Source organism: Gossypium hirsutum, chromosome D07, assembly GCF_007990345.1.
Source record: "Gossypium hirsutum isolate 1008001.06 chromosome D07, Gossypium_hirsutum_v2.1, whole genome shotgun sequence".
NCBI lineage: Eukaryota > Viridiplantae > Streptophyta > Magnoliopsida > Malvales > Malvaceae > Gossypium > Gossypium hirsutum.
In genome coordinates, this window is record NC_053443.1 from 1,760,326 (window position 1) to 1,778,166 (window position 17,841).

At 28.7% G+C, this 17,841-nt stretch overlaps 3 protein-coding genes across 3 annotated transcripts; all 3 read left to right on the forward strand.

The window, feature by feature from the left end:
* Nucleotides 1–1,192: 1,192 nt before the first annotated feature.
* LOC121219223 (beta-galactosidase 7-like) lies at nucleotides 1,193–3,709 on the forward strand. The gene is made up of 4 exons (XM_041096996.1): nucleotides 1,193–1,341; nucleotides 1,459–2,856; nucleotides 2,976–3,147; nucleotides 3,232–3,709. Exons 2-4 carry the CDS (start codon nucleotides 2,755–2,757, stop codon nucleotides 3,351–3,353), a joined length of 396 nt encoding a protein of 131 aa, XP_040952930.1. The 5' UTR covers nucleotides 1,193–1,341; nucleotides 1,459–2,754; the 3' UTR covers nucleotides 3,354–3,709.
* A 4,348-nt stretch (nucleotides 3,710–8,057) lies between these two features.
* On the forward strand, nucleotides 8,058–8,979 carry LOC107932195 (ethylene-responsive transcription factor ERF017). The gene has a single exon (XM_016864146.2). The coding sequence runs from the start codon at nucleotides 8,191–8,193 to the stop codon at nucleotides 8,764–8,766; it is 576 nt and encodes a 191-aa protein (XP_016719635.1). The 5' UTR covers nucleotides 8,058–8,190; the 3' UTR covers nucleotides 8,767–8,979.
* A 6,797-nt stretch (nucleotides 8,980–15,776) lies between these two features.
* On the forward strand, nucleotides 15,777–17,738 carry LOC121219225 (20 kDa chaperonin, chloroplastic). Its single transcript, XM_041096998.1, has 6 exons — nucleotides 15,777–15,994; nucleotides 16,099–16,286; nucleotides 16,757–16,936; nucleotides 17,014–17,169; nucleotides 17,264–17,341; nucleotides 17,431–17,738. The coding sequence occupies exons 2-6, from the start codon at nucleotides 16,101–16,103 to the stop codon at nucleotides 17,602–17,604; spliced, it is 774 nt and encodes a 257-aa protein (XP_040952932.1). The 5' UTR covers nucleotides 15,777–15,994; nucleotides 16,099–16,100; the 3' UTR covers nucleotides 17,605–17,738.
* The last annotated feature ends 103 nt before the right edge of the window (nucleotides 17,739–17,841 follow it).

Consider the following 17,841-nt stretch of genomic DNA (forward strand, 5'->3'; position numbering starts at 1 on the left):
AGTCAAGAATTATATTTACTCGTTAAGTTAAATGAAGATATTTGTAATTTAAAAAAATAAAAATTCAATATAAATTTAAAATAAGAGTTTAACTAAAAAATAAGAGTTAGTGGCAAAAATTAATAAAATTTAAATTTTAGTGGTAAAATTCAATAACATAAAAATTAAGTTACAAATTTACTCATATTTTTTTAAAAAATAACGGCAAATATAAATAAAAATAAAGTACAGTGACAAATTTCAATATTTATCTATAGTATGATGATAATTTCGCACTTTAATACTTTTTAAGAAAACAATATTTGAATTTTTTAGAATGGTACGGTAAAAAAAATTTTAAAACATAATTATTGTGCCAGCTATTTTAAAATTTTTACCAAACACAATTTTTAAAATTTTTAGATAATTTGGTAAGAAATTAACTGTATTCCAATTATTAAATAATATGGTAATTTAAAATAATTTTAGTACAAGATCATATATATCTAATATAATTAATCGTCATTAATTTGAATTTATATTAAATAAGTAATTGAAAATATATATTTTATTAAATTATATTTAATAATAATTATGTTAAATTATATTTCATAGTATTATATATTATGATTTTAGAAAATTCATATAAGAATATTTAATATTAAGAATTTTATTAAATTATATATTTTAATTAAAATATATTTAATAGTAATTATGTTAATTTATATTTTACAGTATCATATATTATGATTTCAGTAAATTAATATAAGAATATTAATTATTAAGAATTTTATTAAATTATATATTTTAATTAAAATATATTTAATAAAAATTATGTTTAAATATGATTAAATTATTTATTATTGATAATAATAATCTTATTATAATTTAAATAACAATAACAATAATCATTTACCAAAACAAATTTATGCTAAGGGTATTCTAGTCATTTTAATTTTTTCCATTATGCTATTACACCTCTATTACATTCAACCAAACACAAGATTACTATTACGCCTCTATTCCATTACATTCAACCAAACAGTTGATTTGCTATTACACCTCTAATCCAATACACCTTTAATCCAATACACCTCTAATCCAATACAGCGAACCAAACGCACAACACTCTTAACAATCTTTTCATATATATATATATAATATTTGTTCTAATTTATTATTTAAATATATATATATTAGGGTACTGCTTATGTAACAAAGGAGAATTCAAGTTGTTTTTTGAGTAATCCAAATAATGGATCAGATTTCACAGTCAAAATTGGAGGATTTGATTATTTCCTTCCAGCATGGTCTGTTAGTATCCTTCCTCATTGCAAAAATGAAGCATATAACACTGCAAAGGTGTGTATATATTTATATATATTTCAATTTTTTTTAAAATTAATTAATTTTAATACAAATTAGCTTAATTAAAATTATGGGGTTTTTTTTTAAATTATATTTTAAAATTTTTTTTAGGTTTCTGCTCAAACTTCGGTGAATGTGAAAAAACCCAATAAAGCTGAGGATGAACCAACTTGTATGAAATGGGAATGGAGGCCTGAATCCATTGAATCAACTATGGTTCAAGGTAAAGGAGATTTTTCAATTAATAAAATTGTCGATCAAAAAGATATGGCAAATGATGCTAGTGATTATTTGTGGTTAATGACAAGGTAAATTCCTTTTTTTAAAGGTCAAATTATTGTTTTGGTCCTTGTACTATAACATTTTAGTTGTAATAGTACAAGGACCAAAACCATAATTTAATCGTTTTAAAACTATTTCTTTACATCTTTTTCAATTAATAGAATTGTTGATAACCTTCAAAAAAAAATGTTCATAAAAAAGAATGGCAGATGATGACAGTGATTATTTTTGGTTAATGGCAAGGTAAAATTTTTTTAATACTTTTTAAAGGTCAAATTATGGTTTCAGTCCTTAACCATTTCTAAACTATTTCTTTATATTATTTTTTCAATCAATAAAATTGTTGATAAAAAAAAAGATATGGCAAATGATGCCATTGATTATTTGTGGTTAATGACAAGGTAAAAAAAAAAAACTTTAAGATTTTTAAAAAAAGTCAAATTATTGCTTCGGTCCTTTTACACCGAGATTTTAATCGAACTAGTTCAAGGACCAAACCCATAATTTAACCATTTTAAAACTATTTCTTTACATTTTTTTCAATTAATAAGATTGTTGATTAAAAATATGGCAAATGATGCCAGTGACTATTTGTGGTTATTGTCAAACAGTACAAGGATCAAAACCATAAATTAACCATTTTAAACTGTTTATTTATTTATTTAATTTTGCTAGTTTTGAGCTTGCAAAAGATGATCCGATGGTGAAAGTACCTGTTAGCTTCAGGGTTAACAATAGTGGTCAAGTTTCTCATGTATTTCTCAATGGAGCATACATTGGTAAGATAAATAAATAAATATATTTTTATTTATTTAATATATGGAATTCACTTAATAAAATACAAATTTATTATATTTATTTAAAAATATAGGTTCTCAGTAGCCAACAACAGGCAGTGTTCCTTATATATTTGAGAAAAAAACATTAAATTATCCATTGGAAAGAATTTGATAACAATTCTCAGTGTCACTGTTGGATTACAGGTAATTAATTTTCTTAATATATGGATCCCATTTTGATACTGCACCAACTGGAGTTGAAGCTCCCATTGAATTGGTTATCAAAAATGGAAACCAAACCATTGTTAAAAGCTTAACCTCAAATAAATGGAGTTATAAAATTGGAATGGATGGAATTGCAAACAAGTTTTTTGAGATGGACTGTAATTCAACTTTGAAATGGGCATCAGATTCTATTCCTGTTTATTGGAATTTCACTTGGTATAAGGTAATTTTTTCGGTATCTTATAAGTGGTTTAATTTAATTTTAGCCCCTATACTTTACAAAATTTATAATTTAATCTTTCTACTAAATTATAGTTTTAAAATGGGTTTTCCTTTTTTCAGACAACCTTCAAAGCCCCATTGGGAAATAATCCAATTGTGGTGGATTTAATTGGTTTAGGAAAGGGTATTGCTTGGGTCAATGTTCATGATACTGGTAGGTGTTGGCCTAGCGCTGTGGCTGATGAAGACATGTGTGAGCCTGGTACTTGTGATTATCGTGGCCGATACAATGGTAGTAAATAATGTTTTTTATTATATAAATTTCGATACCTTAATTTTGATGTATCCGTCTGTATTGATGTTGTTTTTTTATTAGGTATCATATACCTAGTTCATTTTTCAAAGACGGTGAAAACACGCTCGTTTTGTTTGAAGAATTCGGTGGGAATCCTTCGAAAGTCCAATTCTAGACAATTGAAATTGGAAAGGCTTGTGTAAATGCTTACGGAGGACATAAAGTTGAATTGTCGTGTAAAGATCAGTCAATTTCGAAAATCGAGTTTGCAAGTTTTGGTACTCCGCAAGGCGAGTGTGGATCTTTTAACAAAAGCGAATACGAATCGAATGAAGATGTGATCTCAATAATTAAACAGAAATGTGTTGGTAAAGAACCGTGTTGTTTCGATGTTTCTAAAGATAGATTTGGAAAGCCTCCATGTACTCAAAGAAGGCTAGCCGTGGAAGCTTTTTGTTCTTGAATTTTAATTTTATTTATTTTTAATTAGTTTTATGTTAGGATTATTTATTTGATAATAAGTGACAAATGCTTCATTTTAAGAGACATAGTAGTTAAAAGAAGGATGTATTTACTCTAGTTTATCTCAATTTTATATCAATTAAGTAATTTTTTAAAAAATGAAGTTGCATAAATGTTTGCTCACAATGAAAGTTAGGCATTATTACTCTGATTTTAAATTGAATATAAATTTATTGATTGAGTCTTAGCTCTGTTGGTATCAACTCCAACACCGATCGTCAGACTCAGTTGGATCTAAGGTATGTTCTTCTACTCGTCAATGGGTATTGAATCACTGTATGATCGTTGAATCATCGCTTGAAGCTCGCTAGTTGGACTTTAAAAAAAAAACTTAACAGCCTAGTTACTTAAATAAAAACTTTTAAATAGTTCAATGACTTAAATGAAAACTTTCGAATAATTTAGTGACCATTTTGTAACTTTTTAAAGTTAAATAACTAAATTGTAAGCTTACTAACAGTTTAATGACCTTGGGTGCAATTTACCCTGATATAGTTACATAAGGCTTGTTATGCCAACGTATAAGGAAAAGCTATAGCCCAATAATAAAGTAGAGCACAACCCAAAGAAAGTTCAACCCACGGAGCTTTAAACTTAGCTTACTGAAACTCAGCTTTCTTTGCCACTTATTCACCGACAATAGTGACTAATCTTCTCACTACGGTATTTTTCAAAAAAATAAATGACTATTTATAAAATATGTTCTATTCTCATAGGTGAAGATTGAACCCCTAACCTCTTGAATAAAAGATGAGGTGAGAAATCACCACACCACACCCCATGATTATTCACTTATTTTTTACACTTAGGTAGGTCGTATTACTATTAATATCAAATATTTGAGGATGTTACGCTAATAAAACTATAATATAGGTACCAAAGCATGTGATGAATTCCAAATTTACGTACCAATTAGGTCCAAAAAAGGTTTAGGTATCAATTAGTTACAAGTAACCAAGTTCATATTAACCATTGATTAAAGTATAAAAATAATCAATTAAAAAAATTAACCAAATCGAAAAATTGATCAATTAAACATCTGCTATTAAGACCCTCTATTTTTTGAGTATCATTCATGTCTATTTTACAGTCTATGTTTGGTGTTTATGACTATCACTCCCAATAATGTTGATAAAAAAATATACCATTATTTTATTGATAATAACTTTTATTAGAATAATTCTAAAAACTTCTATTTTTAAGAACCAATAAAATAGTGTCACATCATCATCAATTTTTAAAGACATACAAATATTATTATGCACCCATACATATTTAATAATATCCTCTCTAATTTTATTTAATTTTAACATAATTATTTAAAAACAATTAATTTAAAATTTAAAAAGAAAGAAAAAATAATTAAATCTACCTCTCAAAAAGTATTACAAGCAGCATCATTCAAATAGGTTTTAGCGGGGCAAAGCGAGGGAGGTTGGCAGGGGAACCGAACCCCTTAAAATGAAAATTTTTTCATTTAGACTCTTCGAAATTTTAAAAAGTTTAAATTAGTAAAAGTAAAATTACACTTAAACCCTTTTAAAAATGATAAATGTTTGATTTAATCTTTTAAAAATTATAAGATATAAGCCATTAAAATGATGAAATTATATTTTTATTATTGTAAAAATTATAATTTAATTTCGACCTCTAAAAACTTTTCTTCGCCGCCTTTATTTCGGCTTTCCACTCTTCGAATTTTCTGTTTGGTGATGTCTTTCCTTCCATTTCTTTCACGGTCGTTAATTTCAATGAAATATTCATTATTAACATTCAATACCCATGGTCTTTAAATACCATCTACCATGGAAGCTACACGTATGGATGCAAGGTTGGCAAATGATTACCCATCAGAAAATTGGGTTCAACAACAATGGAAATAATCTTACGAAAATAAAAATAAAAATCGGGTCCAAATCTAATCATATGCACGTAATTTTCGTGATGAATAATACAAAGTTTTTGGTATTAAATTTTAGTTAATATTTCATTAAAAATTATGATGGTGAAAAAATGGAAGGAAAAGCATCACGAAAGAGAGAACATCGAAACCAAAAATCTAAATTTTGTTGCTTGTGATTTTATTTTTCAATAAATGCTAGAAAAAAATTTCAATGTTTTTGTATTTTGGTTTTCAAAATTTTAATTATTTATTTTTAATGATTTAATTAAATTTAAATTAAATTTAAGAGAATATTATATATAGACGAATGTATAATAATATTTTTGTCTTAAAAAACTAATGAATTTAAGTTTTTATGATGATTCTAATATAAGTTATTCGCTATTTTATTTTCACGAGATATGACCACATAGATCCAAATATGACTAATGGGATAAGGGGAATCAACTTCTCTTATATTCAAACTTTTTAGAATTGAATCACTAGCCGAGCCGATTAGACCATCAATTCATCGATCTAACTGATTCGATTGGTGAGACCATTCGATTAATTAAATTATTAAAAAAATTAATAAAGATAAAAACATTAAAGCACGATTCAACCGATTTTTAATCCATACCAACTCTTAACTCAATTAATCATTAAACGAGGATTATATGTAAATCATGCATCACGCTATCTATATGCATGCGCGTGAGATGAAGACGGTAGTCGTAGGTAGGTGGGCGATTAGACAGAAAAATGAAATGAAAATGGGTCGGACTATCCAATTAACTCTTCCAAGTTCCATCCATATTCATAGAATTTTGACAATGATTTTATAAGTTTGACTAAATCTGATTTATTTTATAATTTGTTTTAATTTAATTGTACAAATACTCTTTTAACCTTATATAAATTTTTGTTTTCCCAAGTTTATAACTACAATTACAGTTATAATTGTATATACAAGGCAAATAAAAAATAATATATTTAATAAATTAAAACTCGAAATACATCTAAATTTAAATCCGAATAAATCTAAACAATATTCTAAATTATAAATATATATATATTTGATCAAAATTTGCCACCAGCTATTATATTTTGACAAAACTTTAAATTTAGTAAATGTAATTAAAAAGTTTAAAATTTAAAATGTTTTACTTTTTAAATTTAAAAATTATGATCCAATAATTGACCTGTTATTCTTTTAGGTCAAAACTTGCTCACTACATGATAATTTTATCATTAATTAATTAATCTATTTATCTATGTTATGTTTAAATTTTAAATTTAATAATTTTCAGTTAGAAATAATAAAAAATTAATTACTTATAAAAATATTTTTAACATTATTAAATTATAAATTGTATTATATTCTAATGCAATCGTATATTAGACATATTGTATTTTTCTATTAATATATGTATTTTTAAAAAAAATTACAATTACAATTGTAATTATAAATAATACATCTAAATAATTATAACTGGAATTAATTATTGTAAAACACGATTGTTCGGGTAACCATAATATATATAGACTTAAATCAATTTTAGTTTTTTTTTCTATATTAATTTATATTTTAATTCATTTTTTTATTTTCCTAATGAGGATGATATTACTATAGAAATGTGATGTGATGCGAGGCAGCAAAATGTTTTCGGTATTGTTAAAACAATAATACAACATTAATAAACGTAATAATAATAAAAAACAAAAAACAAAATACGAGTTGGTGGCGACTGGCGAGAGAATTAAAGCACGAGTAATATAAAAGGCCCACGTGGTGGAATATTCCACTCGAACCCTCCCCGCGTAAAAAGAATGTAATAAAGCAAGGTTTTTAAACATTGGACACGTTTCTAATATTTTTTAAAACCCTCCTAATATTCGATAATCATATTAAGAATAAATCGGATTTAATTTTTAATCGGATGTCAATATTTTTTTATTTTACAAAATTTAAAACCGAAACTTAGTTCTTATCATTTTAACTAAAGGGTAGAACAACATTTAATCTTTAAATTTGTTTTTTTAAATTTAGCCCATGAATTTCTTCTTTTACCCACAGTCTATAAATTAAGGGTTAAAGTATAATTTTATCATTAAAATAAAATGTTAAATCGACAATTTTTGAGGCCCTTTATCCTCATCCCTCTTTTTAATGTTTTTAAGGGGTGATGATATCCTCACTTGAATTTTTTTATTAAGATATTAAATTTTATATTTTAAAAGATTTTGAATTTTTAGAAAAAAAAAACAGGTGATAAATGTGACATTATGGGAGAATGACATGTCAATTCAGCGAAATCTAAGGTGGACTAGGATTAAATTGAAAAAGTTATCAAATTCAAGGACTAAATATTAGATTATCCCTTTTGGCTTAAGGGTACAGTTTCTAGAAGCTCCAACTCAACACGCCTGTATTTCTTTGACTGAAGATCACTCCCACTCGTCGTTTCATGGTAATATAAAAGCAGAGCCGCAAATTCCATTATCATCCAAACTTAAAAACCTCAAAAAAAAAAAATCCAATTTATCGATTCATTTTCATAGTGAATCAAAATCAAAAACCTTAAAATCATTATTACTTTAAAAAACCCAGGAAAAAAAAAGCTTAGCAAACAACAATGGTGAAACACCTTAGCGAGAAATCTGCGGTTGAAACGAGCGATTCAAGGTTCAAAGGTGTACGTAAGCGAAAATGGGGGAAATGGGTATCTGAAATCAGGCTACCAAACAGTAGAGAAAGGATTTGGTTAGGTTCTCATGAAACCGCCGAGAAAGCGGCGCGTGCATTCGACGCCGCTCTTTTTTGCTTACGCGGCCGTTCTGCTAAATTCAATTTCCCTGATAACCCACCCGAGATAGCCGGCGGTACGTCTTTATCTCCCCATGAAATCCAAGCCGCCGCAGCGAGGTTCGCGAACTCGGAGCCTTCGACGATCCATTCGGAGCAAACTGATTCTGCGTTCCAAATGGAGTCACCGTCGCCGTCAGTTTCGGACGCGACGGTACAATTCGACGGGTCGGCTATGGATCTATTGACGATGGGTTCGGGTAATGGTGTTTCGGATTATGGGATTTTCCCTGGATTTGATGATTTTTCAAGTGATGTTTTGGGATCATCGATGCTTAACATTGGTGATGAAGATGAAAATTTTGATGGGATTTTGATTCCGGGATCATTTCTTTGGAATTTTTAGAACGGATCAACTTAAATCCGGGGATTTTTAGTATCCGGATTTGGACCCGGATATTTGGATGGGTCAAATTTTTTTCACGGCTCATTCTTTTTTTTTATTAAAGAAAACAAAACAAAATAAAAATCAAGTATTAATTAATTTGTAGAGAAGAATGTAAAGTAAAGCATTGTAGACTTTTTGGGTAATTTTTTGTAATAATTGATTTTTTTAGTGTCAACGTTAAATATATTTTAAATAGTTATTTTATGGAAAGTTAAAGATGATTAAACAAAATAATGTTATTAGTTATTATTATAAAATGGTAATATGGGCGAGATTGAAATGAATTTAGATTAATAATTTATAAATATTGATGGATTTAGATAAAATTTAAGGACCAGTTTTTGTACATAGACCAAATTCGATTTAAAGTCATAAACACCTCTCTAGTGATGATGAATATTGGTAAAAAGATCTCTTTAGTTCCTCTTAATTTCAATACTGAGCAAATTGGTTCATCTAAAAAAATTTGAAACAATTTGATCCCTGTAATTTCGAAATTAATTAAAGACAACTAATTACAATATTAATGTTTTTCGTCAATTTTACATAAATGTAATTGGTATAATAACAAATTTAGCTCTCATAATTTATACACTTTATCAATTTGGTCATAGTTTAACAAATTTAGCTAGCCATATTTTTGTAAATGTGTAAATGCTTAGGCTAAATTTGCTAAAATTTTTAGAATTAAGATCAAATTAACAAAATATGTAAATATTGAGGGCTAAATTTATTATTTACAAATCAAAATTATGCACAATTGAGAAAGATATTAAGGTCAAAATAATCTATTCACATTTAAAATAGAAAAATTAATAACAATGACCAATTCATATAATTATTTTATTTAAATTAACTAAATTAAGAAAAAATATTTAGTAATTAAAATAGGAAAAATTTTATAAGTGTATTTTATATACCCTCGCGTTAGTTCCCTTTGGAAGAACATTTATCCACTGTGAAGATAGGATGACGCACAATCTTATCATGGCTATGCTAGGAGAAAATCTTATCATGGCTATGCTAGGAGAAAATCTTATCATGGCTATGCTAGGAGAACTTGCCTCCATGGCTTCGCCCAAGCACCATGTGGCACTCATTAGGCTCACATGGTACACAAAAGATATATTTTTATAAGTCAATAAAAAAATTATTACTTCAACTAAACAATATATAGTTTTTATTTGAAACTTTAGTACTTATATATGTGCTCTAAAATTTTATATATTTGCGTATTTGAATAATGTTGACTGAGTTAGAGTTACAAATGAACACGACACCAACTTAAGATTGATGACAAAATAATTATAAACGATTATATTCATTTAGTATTCTAAATCTAATATATTTTTTGTGTTTAAATTTTGTTTTACTCATAATTTAATCTAATTTTTTTATTTTGATATCATACATATTGCATGTGTTATTATTAATTAGTTTTATATCATATTTTTCAATATTTATTGTATGTTTTTGTATAATCTTCCCTCACTTAGGGGGCAATTGTTATACTCTAAATGGTAGACCTCACCAGAGTCGGACACGTGTCTTCCATCGAAACTAATATCCCAGTGGACCATGCATACTTCACTTACCAATCGGTAGACCTTGAACTAACCTACGAACCTTAGTTAAACGAATTGTGAAGACTTCACGTCTCTACTAAAAATATATGAGGTCTACGTAGGAACACGGGATCTTTGATTACCAATCATCCTAAAACGTTTTACCCTAGGACATAGCATCACCATCATTATTTGTAATGACCTAAATTCAAGGTTATCGGAACAGTGGTTTCGTAACCACAAATCTGATTTAAAGAGAAATTTATTTTAATATTTTTGCATGAATATTGATATGATAGGAAAATCATATGAAAATATCGATAGAAAAATTTTACCGATTTAGTGGTTAGTTAGAAAAAGAAATTATTGAAGAAATTGGGTAAAAATAATGTATCGAGATCTCGATCTCATAAAACCGAGTCAAAAATATTTTTATAAATATTTATGAAATGTTAGTAATATGGTATTAAAAATTCGTTAGAAAATTTTAATGTTTGGGTAGTCAATAAAGTGAAAAGGACTAAATTGAAAAGGATGTAAAAGTTACTAGAAGGATTAAATAGTTCAATTGTTAAATGGAGAGGGACATAAATTGAAAATAAGCCCAAAAGGAGATATTTTGGGCGGTGAGAAAAATAGGAGAATTAGTGAAATCAGGGTAAAATGGGAAAATAACAAATTTTACTAACATAAAAATGGGACCAAATTGGAATATCTAGAATTCTCTTTATTTTTCTGCATTCTCATCAGCCAAAAACTTCCTAAGGGTTTATTCAAGCTGGTTTTTCATAATTTTTGCACCAAGTGAGTTAACACTTGCATTTTTCTTGTAATTTTTGTGTTTCTAAGACTTTTACAACTAGGTCCTATTACTAAATTCATTAGTTTTTGATTTTATGAATGAAATTAAAAGTTTCTATGAATATGTGTTGGAATTTTATGATGAAATAGCATGAAATTTAAGTTTTAATTTGTTTATGAGATGATTTTATTAGGCAATTTCAATAGAAATTTATTTGTAGGACCTAATTGTGAAAAGGTTTGGAATTAAAGTCTAGTGCTAAAATTCTGATTTCCAAAGGTTATAAAGTAGTTTAAAGTGATGGGATAAAGTGTTAATTGATAAAAATCAGCTCAATTGAGAGGTTAATTAAGTAGGGATGAAATTATCATTTATTGAAAGCTTAGGGAAAAATGGTAATTAACATCATGCCCTAAAATAGTTTTGGACAGCAGCGGTAGTCTAACTTTGAAAAATCACCAAAAATTTTAGAGGTCGAATTAGAGGATGAATAAAATATGAAATTAAGCTTATTGAGTCTAGTTTCTTATAAAAGAAATTATGTAAGCAATGAAATTTTAAATCATGAGATATAATAGATTTTGTGAGATAAGGTCAGAATGAATTCGGGTTCCCCTGTTCTGACTTTGTAAAATCATCAAAAATTGGTGAAAAATAATTAGGGACTTAAATTTATATTTTTAAAATCCTTAATGAGTCTATTTTCAAAAGAAACAAACGAGAACATCATACGAATTTTGTACAATGAGATAATTAATTTTTAGTGAAGAGGGGTCGGAACTATCAAACAGTGAAACATGGGAAACTTCAAAGGATAAACTGTACTTATTGGCTAAACAAAAAATTCTGAAAATTTTATGGTAAGAAGATATGTGAGTCTAGTTTTGGAGAAAATTATTAAATCTTAATTTGGAGTTTCGTAGCTCAAGATATAAATAATTTAGTGACTATGACTTAGTTTTGAATGCATTATAAATAATAATGGAATTATAGAGAATGTTACATATGAACACGAAATGTAGTAGATTAATGATTAAATTTATTTATTTAGATCCAAAAAATTCAAATACGAAGCTAGATCAAGGAAAAGAAAAAGTTCAGGATTAGTAGATTTTTGTTTACGAACAAGTATCGAGGTAAGTTCCTGTAACTTGAATTATATTCTTAAATGCTTGAAATGTTTGTTATTGATGTGAATATGATTTGAATGTTCATTATATGAAAATTGATGAAACATTGATATTTTTGATAAAAAGGGGAAGAAATCCCGGTTGAATGGAAGGAAAATTCGATGGATCTCTGAAAAGGAATTGAGCGTAAAAAGGATCTAGCTCGGACGGGTGATCCTATCTTGATATAGCCCTCTCGAAGAATATGTGGAAAATGGATTTAGCCTGGACGGGTAATCCGAATTAGGGTCTGAATTTAGCCTGAACTGGTAATTCAGATCCAAGCTCATTAGAGTAATTGTCGTTGCAGGAGATTTAGCCTGGACTGGTAATCCCGACAATACTCTATGAGTTTATATTACAGGGGATTTAGCCTGAACTGGTAAACCCGCTGTAAGGATGAGGTTCTCGGAAGTGTGCTCTCTGAAATGGAAATGTGCGCACATGAATATGAATTGACGGACCCGGATTTTTACACTAAAGTGTACCTTTGAAAATCCATCAAAATTCCGAGAAATTTAACGGGATAAATATGGAAAAATAACAAGGGAATGGAAATCATGGTATTGATGAGCTCATCAACATGGTATATATTATTGGTACATGAAAATTATTGGACTAATTTGAATGTTGAGTTTGTGCATGATAAGGGAATAATGTATTGAATGGGTATATGAATGTTTATTGCATTGTATTGAAAGTGCTTACCCTGTTTCCTTTTCCCCTATTTTGTAGTGTTAAGAGCTCGGAGGTCGGATTTGGTTGGAGACGCATCACACTATCAACCTCAAGATCTCGGTATATAAAGAAACTTTATTTTGGAAATCAATGGCATGTATAAGCTAGTAAAGTAAATGTTAATGTGAAATGCATGTATGGTTAGCCATTGGTATGGCTAACAAATTTTGGTTTTGGTATGTGATGAGGTTATCTTATGAATATGTTAAATCTATCTTGAAAATATGTTGAAATGGATTGGTTGTGTTGGATTAGTCTCGGTTTAAAATTGCAGGGAAGGTTAGAAATTTATAAAGGGGTTATATTGAGTTCAAAAAAAAAACTTTGGGATTTTGCGAAAAATTTCTTATGGTTTCGATTAGATCCTAATTTGGTCCCGATGTATGTTTTGGGCTTCGGAGGCCCAACCAAGGGACGTCATGACATGTTTCGATAAATGAATAGTATTTAACTCGTAATAATGGAAAATTAATTCAATAAAATCTGGTAATGCCTCATACCTTATTCTGGCGACGAATACGGGTAAGGGGTATTACATTATTAGGAGTATCAAATCAAACTTCCATGTCAAGTAGCCTCAAGACACATAGCTACCCCTTCGTATAAACTGCCATCTGCTTCTTATTTTTAAACACACATTTGTATTCTAAATACATGATTTTTACACACATACATGTGCGATAAGATTTTTAGTGTCATATATCCATCTATCACATCCAATAAGTGCCTTGTCTAATCCTTTCTGGTTAACTCCAAGAATATCTTGGATTGACATCCACCACCATGTTATAATACACATTGAATAGAAAACTCAACGGTTAAGACCCATGCCCAATATTCTTCTCTCTGTAAATGCTTCCTTAATATTACGATAAAAAGAGAAGGGAGGATACATAGTCTTCACCCCATCAAAACTCCACCCTAAAGTTCTCTTAAGCCACAATTGAAACTACTCTCATTTTTACGACTTACCACATCTCATATGTTAACCACCCTCATTTTATTACCCTAACACTTTGTATAATTTTAGTGTTGTAATATGTATTTTCATTCAACGTATATTCCTTTGCTAACACTTAGAATGGAGGAAGCTCCTAGTTGTTCTTGTTTTCTTCGAGCTTTGAAAGTATATTTTTAAAATCATTGATTTTTAATATAAACTTCCTTTTTCTACTATGGCTTCAACTTTGGACACTTGATTTATTACTTTGATTGGAAGCACATTTCAAATAAATTTTAGCATTTTAAAAATATATAAAAATTTTATGAGATAAATTTAATTTAGAAAAAGGGTGTCTTTTAAAAATGGTAGATTTATCATTTAGTCCTTTATTTTTTTATGAAACTACATGTTAATATAATAGTAAAATTGTACTTTAATCTGCCAATATTTTATGATTCATCTATGATCCCTTAAAGTAATTTTATGACTTCATCCTTACGCGACACTTGATATTTTTATTTGATTCATTGTAATTTAAAAAACTCAAACAGGTACATTTAACTTTATTTATTTATTTTTATCTTATTTATAGATTAAAAGCAATAGCTCGACTAGTTTAAGTTCCAATGAATCCAGCGAACATATCATGTTGTATTTTAAAACAATGTCACATTATTTAATTAAGTCCATTTCGAAAATTTTGCTCATTTTTTCTCACGTGATATTCAAAATTGAAACCTGTAGAGGATGCTCATTTTTTTGTAAACTATCATTAAACTACTAGTAAGTTTACGTTTTAGTCACTCAATTTCAAACAGTTATAAAATGATCACTGAATTATTCGAAAGTTTTCACTTAAGTCATTGAACTATTTGAAAGTTTTTATTTAAGTTATTGAACTATTTGAAAATTTTTATTTAAGGTATTGGATTGTTAAAATTTTTGTTTAAAAAAAAGAGTCCAGTAACAAGTTCCAAGTGACAATTCGATGATCGGAATGCTGGATTAGCATTCATTGACTAGTAGAAGAACATACCTTAAATCAAAGTTGATCTGACAATCAATGTCGAAAATTGGAGAAGAAAGTTGTTTGAATTTTGGTTCGCAGATTCTTGACATTTAAAGTTGTTTCATAAAAAAAATTGAACTGTAGAAAACAATTGAAAGGAGAGTTTTCGATTGGTGCAAATGACGTGAATATAAAAAGCCATACAGGCATACAACAGTGATTTTAACAGACCACCAGTGCCTTAAATGAAAACTTTCGAATAGTTCAATGATCATTTTATAACTTTTGAAGTAGAATGAGCAAAACGTAAACTTTCTAATAATTTAACGATTCTATATATAGTTTACCATAATTAATAAATTTAAAACTTATATTTGCATGTATATAATATATAATTCATCGAAAAACTAAAAATTGGATTATATATATGTTAAAAAATTTAAAAACATCAATAAATCTGGAAATGATATACTGAAACATATCGATATTAATACTAAGACAAAAATGATATACCTATCAATACAATACTAACTACTTTGATAAAGCCAACTTTGTCACTCGAATTTAAGTTATTTTAGATTATTTATTCAAGTTATTCGGATCCAAATTATTTTTTAATATTTATAATTTTTATACAAGTGTTATCAACCTTTTAGATTCCAATAATTTTCTGTTAAAAGCATCGATAAATTCAAATATTTAACCTATTATTAATAAATTAAATTGAATTAAAATTCAAATTAATTTAATAAAAAAATATTAGGAGTTCACTCGATAATATTCTAGGAACCCAGCAACAATGTCCCTGTAAACGCCAATATTCTAGAAGTCTCTATTCAACGCATAAAACCCATTACTAGAACAATCTAGGGTTTTTATCTTGTACTTCCTACGGTTTCAAGCCAACTCTTATCACTTTCAATATCTTACACCAAAACATCATTTTTTTTCCACTCAAAGGTATAATCTTTTCTTTTATTAAAGCATATAAATTTTTCTTTTTTAAGAAAAATTGGTTGCTAGAATTGAAAGTTGTTTGTTTTCTGGGAAAATTTTCATTACAGGAATGGCTACATCTCAGTTAACAGCATCATCAATGACAGTATCAGTAAGGAATTTGGCTTCATTTGAAGGATTAAGGCCATCATCCATTGTGAAATTCTCTTCCTTTGGATCTTTAAAGCCTGGGTCTTTGACTCAAAGGTCCTTTAAGGGTTTGGTTGTAAAAGCGGCTACCGTTGTTGCTCCCAAGGTAGTTCTTTTTTTAGTTTCATTTGTACCATTTAGACCTGTAAGATGGGAGTGAATTAGTTCTGAATCGGGTTAATTTGGGGGTGGGGGGGTTCCTTTAATTTTGATGTTTTTGCATTTGGGTCATTATGAATTTGGATCATTTTGGTTTTGGTTTCTTCAAGTTAAGTTTTTGGATTAGGAGCATAACTGATGAGAGCAGTGCTGTTCTAATGTTATTAATGGGTAAAGTTTTAAGCTTTTCTGAAACTAGTTTCTTCAGATGTAGTTTTTGGACCATGTTAAGATGTACTTTGCTTTATAAATATGGCCATTGTTTGATGGGTATTTTCTCAAATGTTAATGCATTGTTGGAGTGATTAGGAGCATTGTATGCATTTTCTATATAGAACATAACTAAATAATTAGATGTGACTTGAATTGTTGCCATATATATCTTGCTTACACGATTCAATTTTATCGGTTTATCAGTACACCTCGATTAAGCCCTTGGGTGATAGAGTGTTGGTGAAGATCAAAGAAACAGAAGAGAAGACTGAGGGTGGAATTTTGCTACCAACAACAGCTCAATCAAAGCCTCAAGGGGGTGAAGTGGTTGCCATCGGCGAGGGGAAGACAATTGGGAAGACCAAATTGGAATGTTCTGTTAAGGTGGATTTCAAGGAATTAACATTCTTCCCCTTATTTGCTGCATAATTGTTTACTTACACAATACTGTGTTTTTATAGACTGGTGCTCAGGTTATATATTCCAAGTATGCCGGAACCGAGCTGGAGTTCAATGGTTCAAATCATCTTATCTTGAAGGAAGATGACATTGTGGGAATTCTTGAAACGGATGATATCAAAGATCTCAAGCCTTTAAATGACAGGGTTTTCATTAAGGTATTTACCCTTTCTGAAATTCGTTAATTCGGTTGTGATAATACATTGCATTGCATAGGGCACTCATTGTTGTGTTTAACGACGATTGTTGCAGGTTGCAGAAGCCGAGGAGAAGACTGCTGGAGGTTTGTTGCTGACTGAGTCAAGCAAAGAAAAACCTTCCATTGGCACGGTGAGGATCGGTTAATATTTTTATATTTGTTGTCGTCCATGCCTGGCATATGTGTGTATACTTAAAATGCTCTGAATTAAATGACACAGGTGATAGCTGTTGGACCTGGTACTTTGGATGAGGAAGGTAATAGGAAGCCACTATCTGTTGCACCAGGGAATACAGTTTTATATTCCAAGTATGCAGGGAATGACTTCAAAGGGAATGATGGAACTAGTTATATTGCTCTTAGAGCATCTGATGTAATGGCTGTGCTTTCTTAGTTGTCTGATAAAACATATGCTGCTAGGTTCACAACTGAAATTTATGGATGAGTTTTCGATGAGGCACAAGGATTTTGTATTTTTCTTTTAATCTTCGATATAAATGGTGCTAGCTTTGTTGTTTGCCCTGGTAATTTTCACTCTTTTGGTCCAGTACTGATATGATAAAAGTATAAAAGGATGTTCTTCAATGGATATTATATTCATCTCTTTGAGATAAGTTTTTAAATTGTACCT